The sequence below is a fragment of the Chaetodon auriga genome, chromosome 14, assembly GCF_051107435.1.
Source record: "Chaetodon auriga isolate fChaAug3 chromosome 14, fChaAug3.hap1, whole genome shotgun sequence".
NCBI lineage: Eukaryota > Metazoa > Chordata > Actinopteri > Chaetodontiformes > Chaetodontidae > Chaetodon > Chaetodon auriga.
In genome coordinates this window covers 24,502,610-24,519,659 of record NC_135087.1, presented here as the reverse complement: position 1 = coordinate 24,519,659, position 17,050 = coordinate 24,502,610, and the positions used below count along the sequence as shown (strand labels likewise).

General features: G+C 39.0%; 1 protein-coding gene across 2 annotated transcripts; it reads left to right on the top strand.

Moving 5' to 3' along the window:
- Positions 1-8,993: 8,993 nt before the first annotated feature.
- Positions 8,994-13,875, top strand: ldah (lipid droplet associated hydrolase). Of its 2 annotated transcripts, none has more exons than XM_076749610.1 (7): positions 8,994-9,093; positions 9,723-9,869; positions 10,730-10,864; positions 11,260-11,429; positions 11,723-11,963; positions 12,609-12,691; positions 12,923-13,875. In XM_076749610.1, exons 2-7 carry the CDS (start codon positions 9,731-9,733, stop codon positions 13,109-13,111), a joined length of 957 nt encoding a protein of 318 aa, XP_076605725.1. In that variant the 5' UTR covers positions 8,994-9,093; positions 9,723-9,730; the 3' UTR covers positions 13,112-13,875. The 2 variants fall into 2 exon arrangements, with proteins under 2 accessions (XP_076605725.1, XP_076605724.1); XM_076749609.1 differs by having other exon boundaries at positions 9,028-9,126.
- Positions 13,876-17,050: the final 3,175 nt, after the last annotated feature.

The following is a 17,050-nucleotide window of genomic DNA, read 5'->3' as shown; positions in this document are numbered from 1 at the left end:
CTAGGCAGCTGTCCCAGGTTGCAGAAACGGTGTTTGATATACTGGGGCAGTCAGAAGTTAGTATCACTGGGCTGAGGGAAGGCATTGACTCTTCAATGATGGAGGCCATTGAAATGCAACAAAGGTAGAACAAAAGACTTTTCATATATCAACAGGCAGGTAAAAAAAAAATATCAAGAACAGTGTTTATTCATTGCATAAGCCATTTCTCATCTCTTGTGCATGCTCATTCTACTAAATCAATTAAAACAAAACCATAATTAAACTAAATGTATTTCCCTTTCTGTAGCATGGAGCCATCAGAGGAACCGGGCCCCTCAGCATTGCAGGTGTACGACCCTCAGCCTGAAACATCAGAGTTCAGCCTGCCCGCCGCTGTCGCTGCTGCTGCTCAAACACCATTCCTGCCTGCTGCACCTGCTGCTCCGACACCATCCCTGCAGGACAGAAGATTGGAGTTGACAATGGATGTCTTCAGACAGCAGAAAAAAGTTCTATGCCTACAGGAGTACTATCGACTGAAAATTGAGCTCCTAAAAAATAAATTCAATGACAAATAATACTGTGTCTTTGTGAGTAGTATGTGTCGTGTATTTATTGTAGGTGATGTGTAGTAAAACTATGAGGTACATTAGTTCAATGCAGTCACAAGTTTTCAAATTACATATACTGTAACTTGCCTGAAATGTAAATTTGTAAAGTGGGCTCTTTAAGGCAGTCCACTTTGGGCCATGTTCCCCTGTGGAAAGTAAATACTTCATCACCATCACCCTCAAGAGGTTCTGCAATCGGTCTAGCCTTGCAAATGTTGTGTAGTATTGCACAGGCTATGATGACTTTGCAGGCTTTATCAGGGGTCAGCCGCACCTCTCTGTGGAGAACATGAAAGCGCCTCTTCAGTTGGCCAATGCCACACTCCACTGCTGCCCTTGTTGTCTTATGGGCTGTACAAGTTAATACAATCAAAATCTACATTATTTGACGGAAATATTTAAACTACTAGGATACTCCAACATGCTGTTTACATTTTATTCCCATGCATTCTATATTGTTTGGGTTACCTGTTGTAGTTTAGTTGCGGCCCTTGGCGTTGGCTGGAGGTAAGGCGTTAGGAGCCATGGTTTACATGGGGAGCCACTGTCCCCTAACAAGTGGCAAATGGCTGGCACATAATGTCCCTCGAAAAGCTGTCTAACGCCACTCTCAGAGAGCATTCTGGCATCATGTGTTGAGCCTGGCCATTTAGCAACAATGTCCGAAATCTTATAGTCAGCGTTGAAAACAAGTTGAACATTGATGCTGTGAAATCTCTTCCTGTTCACAAAGACGGCTTCATCTTCTGACAGTGCAATTATTCGGACGTGTCCCATCGATTACACCCACAACACCAGGGAATCCTGCGATGTCCATAAATGCCCTTTTGTGAGCTTGTAAAGTGCGGGCATCCAGCGGAAATGAAACAAATTGTGTCACAATATGAGGTTGTGACAATGCTGTCAGTGTTTGGTTGATGACCCTGCTGATGGAGGGTTGTGACAGACCCAAGTCATCACTGCTGCATTGTTGCATTTTCCCTGTTGCCAGATACCTCAGTGTTGTGATGACTTTCATTTCGGGTGGCATTGCATTGTGGCGTTGGAGAAGGTTGGAGAAGTAAGTGCATCTCTAATGAGATCAACCACAAACATGATTCCTGCACGATCCAATCTGTAGCATTTCATTAATTCACTGTCATCCAGTGTTTGGAGAATATCTCTCCTGCCTCTTCCATCCATCATTTTGTCCTCTGCTTAGGGAACTCCTAAGCCGCTTAAAAGTCCTCTTACCTGCTCTTAACAGATCTCACCGTAGGAGCTCTCTTAAGAGCTAGGATTCTTTAGGAATAGCTTTTATCTTTACTAGGATCTACTCTTCACTTTTCGGGGAAATTCTAAGAAAACATCATGATTCTAAGAATTTTCTTAGAATTTGGCCACTAGGAGCAACTCTTTGAACTAAGAATTATTAGGAATACGGCCCCTGGTCTGAATAGGAGACGGCATCCATGTTATGACTCGGGAGACAAGGAAGGCCAGGACCCAGAATGCAAGGACAGGAGAACAGGTTTTAATGAACAAAAATACAAAGTAACAAACAATACAACAAAAATCTCCATGGGGGAAAGGCACTAAGGAAAGTAATAACAGAAAATCACCTCAACAGGGAATCACAAATACTAGAAAAAGTAACAACAGAAACCTCACCTCAACAGGGAGCACACTAGAGAAATACAATAGGCTGTGTAAACTTGAACGCGTGGCTAGAGACTAGTGAGCAAAGCGTGGTGAGACACGAGGGGCCTGGACGAAGGAATCATCTGGCACCGAAGTGAGTGAGGAGCTGACTTAAGAAGCCGCACGCTGATCACGCGTCTCAGCGGCGCAGCCGGAGGAGCTCAGCCTCACCCCCTGCCACACTCCAGACTGCAGAGAGGGAGAGTGAGACAGGGAGAAACACAGGCAGAACAAAAAAACAGCAACAAGAGACCACAGCCATAACAATCCATCCCACTTGGGACAGAGCAGCTCTCATCTCTAGAAATCTGATCAATTTTATTAGTGAACCAAAACCGTGACAACCCAGAATTAAGACCAGGAGCCAGAGCTGCAGTCCCACATGCTTCTTTGCACTTCCATTAGAGCAGTTACCGACCCAAAACCCCATAGAGACTTTGTCTGCCCCCCAACCATGTAAACTAATTAAATCAAAAGTAAACAGAAGAGGAGTTCTACATAAAACCTAATCAAAAATAAAACAACCACTGCAATAGTACAACAAGATTGGAGAATTAAAGGTGGACTCCTTAACATCAGATCAATAACCCTGTACTAGTAAATTAATTATATTAATACTGATCAACCCTAAACTTAAACTCAGTTATAACTCATTTGAAAGCCTTGTTCTTAGTCTTTCCAGCCAGCCAGTTTTATCAGGTTTAGTCCTTAAAACAGATAAAGTAATTATTGTTGGTGTGTTACGGCTGCCATCGTTGGTCGTGGGTGTGTTTTGTGTGTGTGCGTGTGCGTGTGTCTTGCTTGTGTGTGAGTGGTTGCAGGTGAAGGGGTGTGGAAACCTGACTCCTCCTCCGAGCCAGCTGTTGCAAGCTGTTATTTCCTGCCAGCTACAAGAGTCATCTCAGCCTGGCAGTCGGTGGCTGGCATCTTGCGTGACCAGTCCTTCGCGCACGTAGAAAAAGCATTCTGTGGTAGTTTTGTCCAAGCTTGTGTTCTTGATATTTTTGTTGTGATAACTAGACTCGAATTGAGCTAGGTTTAGACAGGGATTGATTTTCACACACACCCTTAGTTATATTGTTTGTTAGCCTCAATAGGCTTAGGGGTGCTATTCCATTTTGTATTTTGATTCTCATTTCCACCTTTTACTATAGGTCTCAATTAGGAGGGTTTTATTTCTATTTCTTTTGTGTGATAGGCAAACTCTCATTTTTGAAGAGTTCTCTTTTAGTTATAGTTAGTTAAGCTCTCATTTTGGAGAGTGGTTTTGATTATTTCATTTGTTTGAAAAGCACCCACCCACTCTTTTCGTTGTCTTGGCCTTTTGCCTTTTGTGCACTTAAACAATTTAAAACACTTTTGATTTAAATAAATAACTAATTTCAACCATTTCCATCGGTTGTTTTTTTTTGTTACTTCCTTTCCCTAGCGAGCTGGGTTGTAACAAGGTGATTTTAATGTGCATGTCGACATTGACAATGACAGCCTTAGTACTGCATTTATCTCATTATTAGACTCAGTTGGCTTCCATCAGAATGTACATGACCTACTCACTGTTTTAACCATACTCTCAACCGTGTTCTGACATATGGCATTGAAATTGAACACAGAATCCTCTTTTATTGGACCTTTTTAATTCCAATTACCAGACTACCCACCATTAGGAAAAAATTCCTACAACGGATTTCTATCTGATGGCGCTGTAGCAAAATTTAAGGATTTAATCCCACCAGTATTTAAGTAAATGCCATGTCTCTCGCAATAGAGGACCCTCCCAAACTGACAACCTGGTTGATTGTGCTACAGGTTCATTGCATATGACACTTGACTCTGTTGCCCCTCTAAAAAAGAAGATAAAAATCAGAGCTCCATGGTATACCCCCAAACCTGCAGATTAAAGCAAACTTCACGAAAAATTGAAAGGAAATGGTGTTCCACCAATTTGGAAGAATTTAATTTCACCTGGCAAGACAGTCTTAAAACATAGATAAAAGCCCTCTGCAGTGCTAAAGCAGCCTATTACTCTTCACTAGTAGAGGAAAATAAGAACAATCCCAGGTTTCTCTTCAGCACTGTAGCCAGGCTGACAATTCCATTGAACCATGTATTCCTTTAGCTCTCAGTAGTAAGATTTCATGAGCTTTTTCATCACCTCCTGCTCTCATTAGGTACTGATTTATTTTAAACACAGAAACTATAGAAATATTTATCAAACCTGTCATATTTTTAGACCATTTTTCTCCTGTCACCTTTCACCAACTAATTTCAATAATTTCAACAAAGCTGCTTCAAGAATTGTGAATTTCTCTTGGGGATGAACAAAGTATCTGTTAGAGCCATTTTTTGTGTGTTTTTAGTAGTTTTTGTGTATTTATGTGCAATGATGTGTGGGTCACTGGTTTCGACAGTAGGTGGCGTGTGTACAATGGTGTCTGCAGGTAACCTACCAATAGATGAAGAGTTAATTACTCTACGGTGACGCTGTTTACAGTGGAGAAGCACACCGTTTTTTGACCGCCGTTTAGGAGCCAAACTTTGAGCCTTTTGTTTGTTTTTGCATATAAGTTATTGGTGTAAGTGTATGTAGAACAACAAGGCTATGTGAGCCATTTGATTAAGATTAAGATTAAAAGCCTTTATTGTCATTATACGTGGTGTACAACGAGATTTAAGACAACTCTGGTGGTGCTGTACTAGAAAAAAGAATAAATAGCAAATAGTAAATAGTATAGTGCAGTAATAGTGCAGTAGATAGTAATAGTAAAGATAAGATAAAAATGGCATATGACATGATAAATTTAACAGTATGGTCATATTTGCAGGAGCAAAAAGAAGTTTTCAGCAGCAGTGGGATATATTACACAGTGGGATATATTGCACGGTGAACATCATCTACCTAGTGAGTACTGAGTTCAGTACTCTGATTGCACTGGGGTAGAAGGTGTTAAGGAGTCTGGAGGTGTGAGCCCTGACTGATCTGTATCTCGTTGCAATAAATTGCCTGTGTTTGAGCACAACCGCCACAGATGACGTGTCAACTCGTTATTCCCGGTAGCAGCCCCTCAGTGGCTTAGGGTTAGTTTTGAAAAAAGTCAAACAACCAAGTCCAACCAAGTATCTATCTATCTATCTATCTATCTATCGAAGAAGTTTTACCCTTAATTGGCTCTTCTTTATTAGACATGATCAATCTGTCTTTATCAACAGGCTACAAACCACAGTCCTTTAAATTAGCTGTAATAAAATCTCTACTTAAAAAGCCTTCGCTTGATCCAGAGGTTTTAGCCAACTATAGACCGATATCCAACCTTCCCTTTCTCTCAACAATTCTTGAGAAAGCAGTTGCTAATCAGCTGTGTGACTTCAGACTGCATCAAACAAAGGACTTGTATTTGTACTAGTACTAGTCTTATTAGATTTTAGTGCTGCATTTGATACCATTGACCATGGTATCCTATTGCAGAGACTGGACCACTTCATTGGCATTAGGGAACTGCGCTAAACTGGTTTAAATCCTACTTTTCAGAGCAATCTCAGTTTGTACAAGTTAATGATGACTCCTCTGTACACGCTGAAGCCAGTCATGGAGTTCTGCAGGTTATACCCAGCTATATTTATCAATGAAGCCAGAAGAAACCAATCAGTTAACTAGACTCCAAGTGTGCCTTAAGGACATAAGATCTGGATCTGGATGACCTGTAATTTTTTTGTTGCTAAATTCAGATAAAACTAAAGTTACTACTGGGTACTAGTTCCTAAACAACTTAGAAACTCATTTTCTGCTCTCTCTCTCTCTATATATATATATATATATATATATATTGCACTGGCATCCAGAACTACTGTAAAGAATCTGGGAATGATCTTTGATCAGAATATGTCCTTTAACTCCCATGTCAAACAAATTTCAAGGACTGCTTTTTTTCACCTACATAACATTGCAAAAATCAGGCACATCCTGTCTCAAAATGATGCAGAAAAACTAGTCCACGTATTCGTTACATCCAAGTTGGATTATTGCAATTCCTTACGAATGTAACGTGAGGGTTCGATGTGTGGTGGTTGGATCACTCTTGTTGGAAATAAACAGCAGGGTGTAGATGGATATTTTCTTAGGCAGCACTTTACTGATATCCACACTTCAGCAGGTTCACAACAAATACATTTCCCTGGTTACACTTCCTTGTTAGGAGTCACATGTCTGTTAACCAACCAATGAGAAGCTAGAAGGATGTAGGCTGACGTGAATGTGTGTGAGACTTAAAAAGGCAGATCCAGTAAATTATTTAACTGTTTTTAACAACACTGCTGTAAATATTTTAACTTGCAAATATGTAAATAATATTTCAAATATAAATGTGTAAATAGTTAACTGTACAAACATTGTAAATATATTTTTAACAAATTACTAAAATACATGAATTAACTTAACTTGTAAATCTTACACTATCACGCTGCCCATTATAAATATTCTCCAGTTGATCCAGAACGCTATAGCACGTGTTCTGACAAAAACAAGGAAAAGAGATCATATGTCTCTGATATTAGTCACTCTGCACTGGCTCCCTGTAAAATTCAGAATAGAATTTGATATCCTTCTCCTTACTTACAAAGCCCTAAATAATCAGTCACCATCTTATCTTACAGAGCTCATATTTGCTTATTATCCCACTAGAACACTGCATTCCCAAAATGCAGACTTACTCATGGTTCCTAAAGTCTCCAAAAGCAGAACAGGAGCCAGAGCATTTAGCTATCAAGCTCCTCTCCTGTGGAGCCATTTTCCAGTCTTTGTCCAGGAGGCAGACACTGTCTCTACATTTAAGAGTAGGCTTAAAACTTTCCTTTTTGATAAAGCTTGTAGTAAGGGCTGGCTGCGGCTCATCTTGGACCAGCCCCTAGTTATGCTGCTATAGAATTAGAATGCGGGGGGACTTCCAATGATACACAGAGTTCCTCTGTTCTTCTTTCCCTCTCCACCTGCCTGCTTTCATGTCCTACCAAGGAGTCCTTCCCTGGAGTCTTTGTGCTTTGTCATCTCACAGGTTCCCATGGACAGTGGTTGGACCTGGATTGTGGAATATAGCTACATCACTCCAACTATTAGTCATACTTCCATTATTATTACATCCATAGTGCTGTATTACGCACATATACTATCTGTTACCAATATGTGCGTATATCACCTACATACATCACTGGATATTGAGGTACATGTTGTTGGTATTTTTTAGAGGCCTGTATGGGTTGGGCTTAAAATGTATCAGTAAACTTATTTCCAAGATTTATGATGACTGAAAAAATTGCTAATGACTTATGTCCATTTTGCTGCTAAGACACCCACCCCTTGTCGCTGATACAAAAACAAACAAAAAACAAAAAACGTCTATTTGTATTATTGTTTTTAAAAACTCTAAATGGCAGAAAATCCATCACAAATGGGCTGTGTTTTGCATTTTTAGCTCATTCCAGGTCACAGCAATTTGAGGTGTTAAATAAACTGGCACAAACACAATAGGGCATCGGGCTTGAACCATAATAAGTAAAATATACTTCATCATCATCATCATCATCATCATATCAGCTGTAACCGGCTAGTGGAGGACCCAATTGCAGTGCCAGCTGATTTACGTACAGAGAAACGGACAACCGGGCTAACACTGTGCCTTGCTGAGCAGAGAGCCAGCTCAGACGGAGTTACTGTGTTGAGAGCGGATCAAACGCGGAAATCACCGACAGATTTCGGCGTGGTCGACACCACTCTTGGAGGAGGAATATGCTCTTTAATACCACCGAGGTGGTGAGATCTGCACCTGCAGAGACAGGGATTTGATGGACAGGAACAGGCAAGGTCAAAAACGAGATTAAGATGACAAGGAACACTGGAAATTCTGGCATGACGCATAGACAATCTGGCAACCAGAAAAAATGCCAGCGCTTCTTAAAGACCCCATGAAACTGTAAGATAGATGTGCAGATGAGCAGGTATGGCCGTGGCTGAAGAGCTGCAGCAACAGGTAAGTGTCTGCAGGAAATAGAGCTTACTCTGGCCCTTTCTGTAGAGAGCATATATTATGTCTACGCAATAATACAGCTTCTGTGCTCTTGAGTCCAGACTGACCAAAAAACAAACAAACAAACAAAAAAAGACTTTGGTGCAGGCAGGAGAGATACTTCCAATTACAATTACAGTGTCAATAATGTATTTAATTTTGTTAATACTTTAATTTGGCCAGTCAATCATCAGTAAAAAAAAAAAAAAGAAAAAAAAAAAGCAAAGGCATGATAAACAACATGATGAATAGACCAGCAAACTGCCCATATTTTCTCTGATGTGTATCAGAGTGCATTTAACTGTATCACAACTGTGATAATCATCACTTTAGTTTAATTCATAGGTAACATTGCACACGTCATGAGGCTTTTGCTGTTCTTTGACATTATATCATTGATTTACTCATAGACATATAATACACACACACACATATATGTATCTATGTATACATGTATACATACATATATACATATACATATACATATACATATATGTATATGTATATGTATATATGTATATATATAATGTCTATGGATTTACTGATTACGTTTACTGATTACGTCACACACACGCACACACGTTCATTACGTATTTACAGGCTCGTGCTCTCCAACGACAAGAAGAAGCGTATTGTGGGACGGCCGTTAAACTGACCAATCAGAATCCAGGAGAGTGTGAAGGCGGAAGTCTTTTCACAGCAAACAGGAGACGCCGAGCGATGGGGAAGATATGTCAACGGTATCTGCTACACATTAGACTTTTCAGGTAGCGTCGGAAAACAAACCTGTAGGATTCTAGGTACCCTCACTCTTGTAATTTTAACTAATTTAAGCTATTGTCGTTTGTAGTGTCGCTCTTAAAACAAACTGCATTTAAAATACGTTTATTTCATATAGCTTCACATTGGTAGAGGTGTATATTTCCTAAAAAAACCGCTAAGTCATAAAAAAACAAACAAACTGTTTTATATTATGCATTGTCTTACTCAGCATCAACAAATCAAACTGCAATGCCAACTTTCAGTGTTGTAGATTAGTTGTTCGCCTTCTCACTGTTCTTTCTTTCACTTGAAAATTATTGTAGGCTGTTCTGGTGGAAACTTTCATTTTTAAAAAAAAGTTATTTGACATGTGAGCACAGCACAGTTGCACCATGCAGGACTTTTGACCTTTGAGGCGGATGAAGTGCAAACCCTTTGGACCCTGCTGATAAATTGTATCCACAGTTAGAGCCAGCTGCAATACAGTTGCACAAATACAATATATCTGGATGAATGTATTTACCATGTGATGGACTAAATCAAAGGCGCTCAAAGGGTGTATAAAATGTGTCTTACTGAGAAATAATAAAAAAATTGCAATTAGTATTTATAGTTTTCTCTTTTTTCCTCAAAGCAAATGAGATGGACTGCATGATGACAGACAGGAGAGATGAACCACAGACAGACTTCATCTACTGTTGTGGAGCCATTACAGAGGTTCTTAAATTTGGCCCCCGTCATTTACACTCTGGACACAAAATTCTTTTTCTCATCATTCCAGGTGAGTTGGACTGCTGTTCTGTATTCATAATTTTCAGGTCACTCTTAAACCATTCTCATTCATATATACTACACCCCAGATTCCAAAAAACTTGGGACTGTGGGGAACAAATAAAAACAGAATGTAATTATTTGTAAACAAACTGTATTCACCAACAATGTTTTCCAAAGTTTTCCCGAGCCCATAAAGTACTATGCTGTATACAGTTACGTGTTTCACAAAGTGGTGACCCTCACTCCATCCTTGCTTGTGAATGACTGATCCTCTCTAGGATGACCTGTTCACCTGTTACCATTGAACCTTTCTACCTGTGGAATGTTCCAAACAGTTGTTTTCGGAGCATTCCACAACTTTCCCAGTCATTTCTTGCTACAGTCCATCTTGTTTGAAAGGTATTGCTGGCATCAGATTCAGAATAAGCATATATTACAAAAATCAATGAAGTTGATGAGGTAAAACATTAAATGGATTGTCTTTGTAATATTTTCAGTTGTGTATATGTCAAAAAGGATGTGCAAATTATCACATTCTGTTTCATTTCTGTTTTACGCAGCATCCCAACTTTTTTGTAAACAGTTGTATGTAGTTAGATACAAATGTACATTGTCAGTGATTTAACTGTGCCAATTCAACTGCAGTCAGTGTTGATTTTCATTGTTTTTGCCATGTTAAAGTGATATAATATTGAAGTCTACTGTATAAGGAGGGGAATTGTTTTTGAGAATGAAAGGTGTCATGAAAGCTTGAAAGTCAGAGAAACATGCTTGCTGGCTGAACACCCTTGAATTATATTAAGAAATAGCACTTTCTGCACCTTTTCTTGTGTGGGTAAATGTGCTGATCTGCTGTCTCTCATGCAGGTAACCCAGGTGTAGTGGGCTTCTACCAGACCTTCATGCAAACAATTCACTGTACGTTGGGATACCGCCACCCAGTGTGGGCGGTAAGTCATGCTGGCCACTGTGTACCACCAGACTCCCTGGATATGATAGAAGGTACGGATTACTCTCAAGTTCTTTACACTTCAGTGTTCCCACACTGACCTAAGGACATTGGAAGAGAGAGCATGAACAGTTGAGGTAGGAATGTTCAGCACACCTAACAACCCTAACAAAAATGGGGAGTGAATAATAATGAATACTTCAGGCAAGTTGAACATGGACATCAAGGAAAGTAGATAGGAATTGGTTTTGTATAGCTTCATATCAGAGGATCTTGAAAACAATGATCCTCTGATGCTGTGTGTTGTATTTCCAGCACATCTGAACATATTATCCAGAATATGGAAAAATTAGCACACTGCATTCACAAACACACTCACAAACCTATGTGGACATATGGTCCAGACATAGAGACTATACATTTTAATTTTTATAACTTTATTTTCCAGATGTGTCCTCAGCAGCAGAGGGTGACGTGTTTGGTCTGAACGGGCAGATTGAACACAAGCTGGCCTTCCTAATGAAACATGTTCCCAGAGATACCAGCCTGGTCCTGGTGGGACACTCCATTGGCTGCTACATTATTCTGGAAATGATGAAGAGAAATCCTGAACTCAAGGTTAGTTGCAATATCTTACGATTAGTACGAGTTAATGACATCTGTGGCTAGAAAATTATTAACATAGCTGTCTGCCAGACGTTCTTAAAACATGACCCCTCTGACTGGTCAACATGCTAAGAGGAATGGCATGAAAATTACTGTTTCATATTTAGGGTTTCCATAACATACAAGTTCTTATCTCAGTGTGATTTTTTTTAAATCTCCTCTATGATTTGTCTGTTTTCTATTGGGATTTTTTGTTGTGCCACAACACTAAAAATGTCTTTTGTAATCTCTTTGTTTTAATGCAGATTATAAAGGCCATCATGCTGTTTCCCACTATTGAGCGTATGGCTCAGACTCCTCAGGGGAAGGTCATGACCCCTTTGCTGTGTCACATGCGTTATCTGGCCTATCTGCCTCTCTTTCTACTCTCCTTGCTGCCTGAGGGACTTAAAGCCAGCCTGATCAAATTGGTGTTGGGTGGTATCTACTCTCTGGACCACACTGTAGTCCAACCTACTGTAGGTCTACTCAGTGGAGACTGTGCAGGTTGGTTTAGCTTTGTTCTTTACTCCTGTGATGCTTAAAATGTTCAGGTTTTATTGATAATTTGTTATAGTGGTATTAAATCAACTCTGTTAAGACTAGTGCACTGACACAGTGCCAGTTTTAAGCTTTTTTTCCCAGATAGCTTGTATTCCAGACGTATAATACCTCCCTTTTATACAGACTACTGAGAAGGGAGTTTCCTGTTACATAATTGTAGAATGAGCTGTGGTCAGCAGGCTGTCATCCATGGTGTGTAGATGTCCAAATGTTTAAATAAGAGGTACCAGATTATACAATCAGTATTGCTATTTAATTCCCACCACATACTTGTTTTTTATACAGTAGAAAATACATTATAACACATTTTGTAAATCACATTCAGACATTTATAGGTGGTTTGAAACAGAAACAGTTTTTCTAATTGAAGAAGAGAGTGCATCTGCATTAGTATGGAGTATAGACACTAACACAGACATCTTCAGGCAGCTACTGCACTGATCAAAGAACCAGTCAAACCAATGCATGCAACATTCTAAAGTATTTTGTTACAAATAGGAATCTGCTTTTTATTTACTCATTTAATATTTCTAGCATGTATGAAATAAAGCAATGACTAGATCAGTGTGATTTTGTTTTTCTTTTTAGCCAATGCTATGTACATGGGAGGTCAGGAAATGAGAAAAGTTCTGGAAAGAGACAACATAACCATCAAGAAAAATCTTGAAAAGGTAAGAAAAAGAGTACCCATTTTATTGCATTGTGACATTTCTCTGCACCTAATAGCTCCTAGTCTATTTCTGATGACATAAAAACCACATGAGACATAAAGACATGCATTTGAAACATGAAGTGTGGTTGCATGAATGATGAGGTCATGGTTTACTTGTGGCATGTTCTTATTAGCTGTTATTGTGTATTAAATCTAGAAATCAATACCATCTATGTGTTCCCATTTTCAGCTTACATTTTATTATGGAGCTACAGACCACTGGTGCCCTGTTCAATATTATCATGACATCAAACAGGACTTCCCACATGGAGATTTAAGACTGTGTGAACAAGGGTTCCGCCATGCCTTTGTCCTTGATGCAGGAAGAGAAGTTGCCAAAATGGTGGTTGAATGGATCATTGGAGATTTGAGGACATAGATTCATTCTTCTTCTCTTATCCATCTTATTCATTCCTCTGTGTCTGACATGAAACACTGATGGCAGCACTCATTGTCCAGACCAGGCAGTGAGGTTTTATTGGCAGAAAGCATGGAAGCTCAGTGCTGAAAAACTAGCAGATGTTAATTTAAAATTTATTTTAAAAAAAAAAACAAAAACAAATGAGACCTGACAGCAGATATATAGTGGTATTACTCACATCTAAGAAACAATATAAAATCTGATCAACCTAAAATATATTTTATAAAAATGCTTAACAGAGTGTTGCATTATATATCAGCCACCAAGATGAAATCGGAAACCATCATCATGTAGCATTTCTCATGGTGATTATTTAAGGTCTTTTAAATTGCCATTTTGCATTTACACCAAAATTATTTTACATTGTTTTTCCACATATACAGTAGATTCTGATAAAAATTCTCACATTTCCATGCATGATGACTTGAACAGCATATGCAGCATGTGGGAATTCATCTTACATGCCTTTCATTTTTCATCTATTGTATTTTTCATTGGTTGACTTCTGTCAATGCTACTGTGCTGTGGGTCATCAGAGCTGCCTATGATTGCAATGGAATCTAATTGAGAAAGTTATGTAACATTTAACACAACAAAATATACACATACGCATGATCTCCAGATCAAGTGAAGCTTGAAAGTGGGGGGCTCTTGGACCATAAAAATATTTTGTGATGGATTTTCTGCCATTTTTAACTTATTAAAACAATAATACAAATAGACCTTTTTTGTTTTTTTGTTTGTTCTTGTATCAGCACCAAGGGGTGGGTGTCTTAGCAGCAAAATGGACATAACTCATTAACAATTTGTTCAGTCATCATAAATATTGGTACACATCTTCAGGTCGTGATTGGAAATAAGTTTACTGATGCATTTTGAGCCCAAACCATACAGGCCTCTAAAAAATACCAACAAAATGTACCTCAAAATCCAGTGATGTATGTATGTGATTTATATATATGTATTGGTAACAGATAGTGTATGTGCGTAATACAGCACTATGGATGAAATAATAATAATGGAAGTATGACTAATACTAGTAGTGATGTAGCTATATTCCACAATCCAGGTCCAACCACTGTCCATGGGAACCTGTGAGATGACAAAGCACAAAGACTCCATGGAAGGAGTTAGTAACATTCCTTGGTAGGACATGAAAGCAGGCAGGTGGAGAGGGAAAGAAGAACAGAGGAACTCTGTGTATCATTGGAAGTCCCCCCGCATTCTAATTCTATAGCAGCATAACTAGGGGCTGGTCCAAGATGAGCCGCAGCCAGCCCTTACTACAAGCTTTATCAAAAAGGAAAGTTTTAAGCCTACTCTTAAATGTAGAGACAGTGTCTGCCTCCTGGACAAAGACTGGAAAATGGCTCCACAGGAGAGGAGCTTGACAGCTAAATGCTCTGACTCCCGTTCTGCTTTTGGAGACTTTAGGAACCATGAGTAAGTCTGCGTTCTGGAAATGAAGTGATCTAGTGGGATAATAAGGTACCATAAGATAAGATGGTGCCTGACTATTTAGGGCTTTGTAGGTAAAGAGAAGGATTTTAAATTCTATTCTGGATTTTAGAGGAAGCGAGCACAGAGAGGCTGATATCGGAGAAATATGCAACTGTTTTTGTGCGAACACATGCCACAGCATTCTGGATCAGCTGGAGAGTCTTAAGTGATATATTGGAGCAGCCTGATAATAATGTGGCAGGGCGGTAGGTTTTTTTTTTTTTTTCTTAAAAGAGTGTGCAGACAATGCCACCTGGGGTGTTTCGCCCCAGGAAATAGTTTTAATATGTAGAGTCAAGCAACACCTAAGGTTGCACAAGTTCGTGACACAATGAGTGGCTAGAGACGTGATTCTACAAATTAACAAATTTTATTTTAATCAATTAAAATGGCAGGGTTCTTGCACCATTTTAAAAGTCAAATTTAATGCTTTTTAAGACATTTTTAAGACCTCAACAAATATAATTTAAGACCCAAAAATGTCATAATTTCTGTGGTAGAAAATACTCATTATTATTTTATTGTAAACACAACCAAAGCTCACAGTTGGAATTTTCTTTCTTGTTTTGATGTTAACACATCACTCTTAATGAGAGAAACCAATCAACACAGAGGTCCATTGTTGTCTAACATCCCAAATTCTCCTCAGGACATATGGCGTAGTGTAACCCGGGAAAAAGATGTGTATTTAAAAGGTGTATTAAAACATTTCATTTTGTGTTAAAAAGACAGACAATTGATTGAAAAGACAGGAAATGTGTTAATTTTATTTAATTAAAAAACTTGAATGTGAAATTTGTGGAAAAAAAAAAAAGATTAATTCATGTTTTACTGTTCAAGTAAAATATACAGTTAAAAAGAGTCACGGGAACTTTAATTTGAAAGGGATGAGTTAAGAGCAGACAGCCTGTGACCCCACCGGCACAGGTTCATTTCCTCCGAAGCCTCAGGAAGAAAAAGAGAGAACGAGCACGCTTGGACAGGACGGTGAAGCAGAGGTAGCTTATGAACGTGAAGAAAAAACTGATAAAAAAAACTTGGAAGGACACCACCGAGGAATCACCCGGACGGCCAGAGCCTGCAGGAGTGCAGCTGGAGGACTCGCTCGGGTGGAGAAATTGCATTGGTCAGGTTTTTGATGTACCCTTGGATTTGAACGGAACCTGCCTGGATGTCGGAGCCAGAGAGATGTTGATGGCAAGCCGGACCCTGGAGGAAACCAACAATACCGCGGAATTGAATCCTTTTTCCACTTTTACATAAACACACACACACGCACTACAGTGTGGTTTGACTGGTTTCACCTAAACGGTGCAAAGTAAAGTGAAGTGAACTGAAAAGTAGAGACACACGCAGCTGCAGGACATCTTTCCTCTTTATTTTCACTTGGTTTATTATTTTCAGTACCTGGCCAGGGAATAAATTGTTTATTTGTGTTTTTTTTGTATGCTTCATTCATCTTCCCAGCGTTATAATAAATTGGGAAGCATTGTTGTTTTCTCAAAAAAAAGATCAGTGTGAGTGTCATTCCTGCTCATCCTTTGGTTACCCTGGGCTCCGTAGCTGAATCTAGGTCTTCTGTCCATCTGTCCATAGAATTAAGTTACTATCACCATTACTAACATCTTTCCCTTTAGAAGGGTTACAGTAGCTCTACCATCCTCTTCTCAATTTCACGGTCTAGGTCCATCAACTCCCCTCTCTTGTCCTTGCATCTTTTTCCTCATGGAGTTGGATTTAGTGATGAGTCCTGCCATCTTGGTCCCTGCTGTATTCTCAGCCTTCTCTGCAAGGCTATCTGCATCCTTCTCTAGAGTTTCACACACAGTTGAGATTGTTCTTCTTTTCTTGCGTAGCTCTTCAAGCTCATTTTCAGGCCTTTTTCTCTTGTAAGAGTTCAACAAACCTCCAGTTAAGACTGGGCCCATCCATTGACAGTGAGAGCATCTTGTTTGGATTCAGCTCCTTTGTAATTTCCTGCACATATGTAAAAAAAAAAAAGGGAATTATTAATTCAATGTGCCAAGTAATCAGTGTAATGATGGTAAAAATATTACTACTACTACTACTACTACTACTAATAATAATAATAATAATGGCTGTACTTATATAGTGGAGAGAGAGATCACAAACATCCATCAAAACCCCTGAAAACTTAATTGTGATGATCACAAATTTTTTTTATTGTTCAAATGATATAGTGTGTGTATGTTCTATAAATTTAATGGTAAATTTTGCAAATGAGACTAATTCTTTTCTATAGGTTTAGTAACTAGTAAAATCATGTATTCTGTGCTAAAATACAACATATCTACAACATAGCTTGAGTCTGTACCTCTATTTACAGATCATTAGCCCTGACGTGAATGTTTACTGTTGCTATGGCAACAAGTGACA

Bases quoted from the DNA above. Each gene is read 5' to 3' on its own strand.
- ldah (XM_076749610.1), top strand. From the start codon at position 9,731: ATGGACTGCATGATGACAGACAGGAGAGATGAACCACAGACAGACTTC. The intron at 11,430-11,722 runs GTTAGTTGCAAT...GTTTTAATGCAG, and splicing joins AGAGAAATCCTGAACTCAAG to ATTATAAAGGCCATCATGCT. The intron at 11,964-12,608 runs GTTGGTTTAGCT...TTTTCTTTTTAG, and splicing joins ACTCAGTGGAGACTGTGCAG to CCAATGCTATGTACATGGGA.